Below are 4,886 nucleotides of genomic sequence, written 5' to 3'. Positions count from 1 at the left end.
TACAACGTTTCGACAAGGTTTTGTCATCATCAGGTACCTGATGATGACAAAACCTTGTCGAAACGTTGTACATTACCTGATGATGACAAAACCTTGTCGAAACGTTGTACATTTGCTGTCATGTTAAACTTATATTAAAGTTTTTCTTCATTACCCATTTAAGCCGTCTCCAGCCATTATTACCTACACTTAGTTAACTATGGTTACTAGGTTAACCTAATTCACTTCTCGTTTAGCTCTGGTTATTCCACCTCACTATTAATTTAGCTCTGGTTGCTAGGTTAACCTACCTCAATAATCATTTGGCTCATGTTAATATAGCGATTTCATGTGTTGTTTCTTGTTCTGGACTTAGGTTTAAAGAGAGGTAAATATTTCTGATATAATAAATCTCCACTTTTAACATAATGACTGTAACAAACATACCGAGAAAAATAAAGTTATTAAAACTAAACATCACTCCACTGATTGGTTGCTTATTCACATACAGATAGAGAGAAAAAAAAACACTTCATTCCTTTTAAAAATATTTGACAAAAGCAAATACTCCAATTATACTTATGTAGAAAACGAAAAGGACGCCGGCACTTAGTTTCTTGTTTGCATAACCCAAATACATACGTTTTGTGACGAGACTGAACATTTCACACCAGATTTGACAAAGTAGTCAGAGTTGTACTGTCTGAAAATATACTATGTTATCAACCCCACCCACTCATTGATAAGGTTGTTATCTTGTTATCATTATATCACACCAAAGTGTAGCGAAGAATCAAGTAGCAACAAGGAAAGATAAATTCAAAAATCAATCTCGGATAACACACACCCCCACAAAGAGAAGATGATCAAATGTACAGACTAACTAAATAGTTTAGAATGCGTTTAGTAGTGAGACCACACTGTTCGTCAAAGTTTCTCAGTTGTTCAACTTATAAACATCCCCTACGACAAGGATACACTGTCTATCAAAGTCCTTCAATTTGTAAACATCCCCTGAGACAAGTTCAGCGACAAGGATACACCGATTATCAAAGTTCTTTATTTGTAAATATTTCCTAGGATTTGTTTATTTGTTGTGTTTTTATAGTTATGTAAAAAGCTACATAATGGGCTATCTGTGCTGTGCCCATCATGGGTAGCCAACCTAGTTTTTAGCGTTATAAGTTCGCAGACTTCCGCTGAGCCACTGGGGAGCCCTAGGATTAGTTCAGAGACAGGAATACACTGTCTATCAAAGCCCTTCAATTCGTAAATATCCCATATAATTAGTTCAGAGATAAAGATACACTGTCTATTAAAGTCCTTCAATTCGTAAATATCCCATATAATTAGTTCAGAAATAAAGATACACTGTCTATTAAAGTCCTTCAATTCGTAAATATCCCATATAATTAGTTCAGAGATAAAGATACACTGTCTATCGAAGCCCATATTTGGTAACTTTTCTTAACTGGACATCAGTATAACGTTTTAGTTCGATATTGTTTGTATTTTGCTAATTGATTCCAATGATTGTTCTCGATCTTAATGGATAAAATATTTTGATCTTAAAATATAAACCAATATTTCACTGGACAGATAAGGAGGTATTATCACAGCAGAGCGATAATAAAGACTGTCTTACGGTAGCAATAAGAGGAAATAATTTTCACTACAGCCTACTGGTAAAACTCACAAAAAAAACAACAACAAACGTCCTGTTTCTTGTACCAGTACTCTTTGAATATGGCTCAGAATTAAATAATAAATACCCCAAATTGCAATATTTCCATATAAACACGCGAGACGTATTGTGAAGTACTTACTTTAAAGGAATCCAAAGTATGAGCAATCTCGTTGTGTCCCTCTAGGCGTGCCATGTGGACGGGAAGCAGTCCTCGGCCATTGTACAAGCAATGGGCTTTCTCGGCTCCTGGAGATTCCAGAAGGACCGAAGTTAACTCTTTCAACCCATAACGAGCAGCAAAGTGAAGCAAAGTTGGCAGTTCATCATCACCTGTCAGTGGAAAGAAACAAGATAATGATCTCACTTAAGTGTATCAAAATATGAAGTGTTAAAAAACACACCTTAAATGTGCCTAACAGTCGACGGAGGCCACTGATAAGCTAACCATTATAGATCTTCAAAATATGTCGAAATACGATGACAAAGTTTCAGTTAAATGTGTGTTACTTGCATTACACAGCTCCGTCTAGTGCCCCCCCCAGCGGTATGTCTGCCGACTTACAACGCTAGAAACCTGGTTTCGATACCAGTGGTGGGCAGACAGAGCACGGATAGCCCTTTGGGTAGCTTTATGTTTAAAAACTAAAACAACAACAACAAACCTCTAGTATAAAAGAAAATCACCCACGGAAGAAAATAGTGGCAGCACACTTTCAAGGACTATTTTTACGAAATACCGTCTTTTAACGGGAAATATTTAAGGACATTCATCTGTGGGTCGTCGTGGTTTCGAATCCCATCGCCGAATATTCGCGCTTTTCCAGCCATGGGGACGTAATAACGCGACGGTTAATCCCGATATTCGTTGGCGGTGGGTGGTGTTGACTAGCTGCCTTCCCTCTAGTCTATCGCTTCTAAATTAGAGAGGCCCAGCGTAGATATCACTCGAGTAGCTTTGCAAGAAATTCAACAAGCAAATAAAAAATGTAATATGTGCGGAAATTTCTTAAAATTGTGAAAATATTAATTCTTCTAATGAAATTCCCTAAATATCTTTTTTTTCTTATTTTGTAAATTTTCGGCCGGTACTTTTTTTTTCTACAGACTCGCACACACACACGTATATAGACATTTACAGAGCACGTTTCTACGCTTGGACATATGTTGACAGTGCAGCTGGAACAAAGACTAAGTAACCTTCTGTCACTATCCTCTCCATAAACAGAAACAAATCACACATAGCTTTTGTTTCCAGTTTTGCAGGAAAGGTTTCACAAATTCTTTCCAAATAAAAACGTAAAAATATGGATTATATACAATGTCATTAAAAGCATCTTTGCACGGCATGGCCAGGTGGTTAGGGGGCGTTCGACTCGCAATCTGAGGGTCGCGGGTTCGAATCCCCGTCACACCAAACATGCTTGCCCTTTCAGCCGTTATAATGTGACGGTCAATCCCACTATTCGTTGGTAAAAGAGTAGCGCAATTAGAGACGGCTAGCGCAGATAGCCCTCGTGTAGCTTTGCGCGAAATTCAAAAAACAAAACATCTGGCGACGAAATAGCGTTCTCAACGTTTGCTTCAAGAATCTTTTTTCGTAAAAATATAAAAACAGTGTTGATTAGCACAATATTTCGTACTACGACATGTAGTAACCACAAAATTAGGTTTGAACGTTGTTGTTATTTTACGTAATTAACGAGACAACCTATCATACCATCATCAGCATCGGTAGTATTAAAAACAAACAGAACTAGCAAAACATTTTCGGTCAAACTTATATCTTTATTACAAGAGTATTTCTTTAAATACAGGATTTCTAGAATAACAGAAAATATTTCTAATCGCAGACACCGAAATCTATAAGCCCGCTCGTCATAGGCCTAACATTAGGCCTATATTCGATAAAAGAGATAAATTAACATTGTAACATGTGTACGTTTTTTGCTTTAGCTTAATTCGGGCTAACCTTTAGACCTTTACAAAAACTTTGATAAGCTTTTAATATGTTGTTATACAAGTTGTATACTAAAGTATATTTACATCCGCCATTTTTACCTCTTTTAAAATAAAGTGCATGCGCATGCGCAGTTAGATATTAAGGTGCGCGCACATTCTTAGTGTTATTATAATAGTTTGGGGTTCGGGGATTCCCACCCTCGTAATATGTTACTTTCTTATACTGACTTGCTGATAAACGGTTAAAAATATCCCAGAAATGTTGAGACCCACTTGCGGGTCTGACAGTGTTTTTTGTAATACACAGAAAAATATATTACCAACCTTACACAGAAATGAAGTTTGTTTAAATCGGAATCACAGCCGACAAGATAAATTTAAGCGCGACTTACTTTTAAGCTTGGACTCTGTAGTGGGTGTCAATAGGTCAAATCTCTCTGAAGGTAAGTTCATTTTAAAGCTTTGGGCCAAACTTTTGTCAACCTCTGCGGACGTTGCAGCGCCAAGACTCTGACGTAATAGTTCATAGGGCGAAACTACGTTGTGCAACAGCTCATGCAGTTGCGTCATGGGAGGTTTGCATTGTAAGGTTTTCTCACTGAGATAGCAATCTCTCCAATAAATGTTCACCGTTATCGCTGTGGACGTGGCGACGAAGGAATCTAAAATGATATTGAGAATTAACTTCTGATCAGAGCCATCTATCTATTTATATCATAACCTTAGAATGATTATATATATACTGTTCTTACCTATAATGATTAGAATGCATCATGTAAGTAGCTTCGCTATTAGCAACATTTTCGGCAGTAATCCTAATAATAACTCACGAGGTTCTGCCAGATTAGGAGATTTAGGCTAGTTCCTAAACCTATATTCTAAGCTAACACTATAAAATAAGCTCTCTAATAAATATATAGTATTTAAAAATGATAATAAATAGACATTCTAACTAATGCTGTTACTGAAAATAATATTAAAGAAAGAACATAGGATCACATAAACTGTAGTAGTTTTCATTCAAACAATCAGTGCTAGAGAAACTGTAAGTACTGAAAACTAAAATGCACGTTTGGAAAGTTCTAATGTTAATTTTTAAAGTATTAATCAGATAACAATAACAAAACGATATAATAATATTTTGTTCTGCCGTTCTTAATTCAAATTCTGTAATTGTGTAATTTTGTAATTTCAGTAATTGTGAAAACACACACACACACACACACACACACACATATATATATATATATATATATATATG

The 4,886-nt window shown here is 36.1% G+C and overlaps 1 protein-coding gene across 1 annotated transcript in view; it reads right to left on the bottom strand.

Annotated features, from left to right (window-relative positions):
- Window positions 1-4,886, bottom strand: part of LOC106472287 — a gene marked incomplete at its 5' end in the record, with an annotated part of 34,423 nt that overhangs the window by 28,367 nt on the left and 1,170 nt on the right. The window contains 2 exons of the mRNA XM_022400883.1: window positions 1,806-1,996; window positions 4,018-4,287. Coding sequence (XP_022256591.1) covers window positions 1,806-1,996; window positions 4,018-4,287 — 461 coding nt within the window. The remainder of the gene's footprint in view (window positions 1-1,805; window positions 1,997-4,017; window positions 4,288-4,886) is intronic.

The sequence above is a fragment of the Limulus polyphemus genome, unplaced genomic scaffold (assembly GCF_000517525.1).
Source record: "Limulus polyphemus unplaced genomic scaffold, Limulus_polyphemus-2.1.2 Scaffold5219, whole genome shotgun sequence".
Taxonomy (NCBI): domain Eukaryota; kingdom Metazoa; phylum Arthropoda; class Merostomata; order Xiphosura; family Limulidae; genus Limulus; species Limulus polyphemus.
The sequence above is the reverse complement of the archived record's forward strand: the minus strand, read 5'-3'. Positions and strand labels throughout refer to the sequence as shown.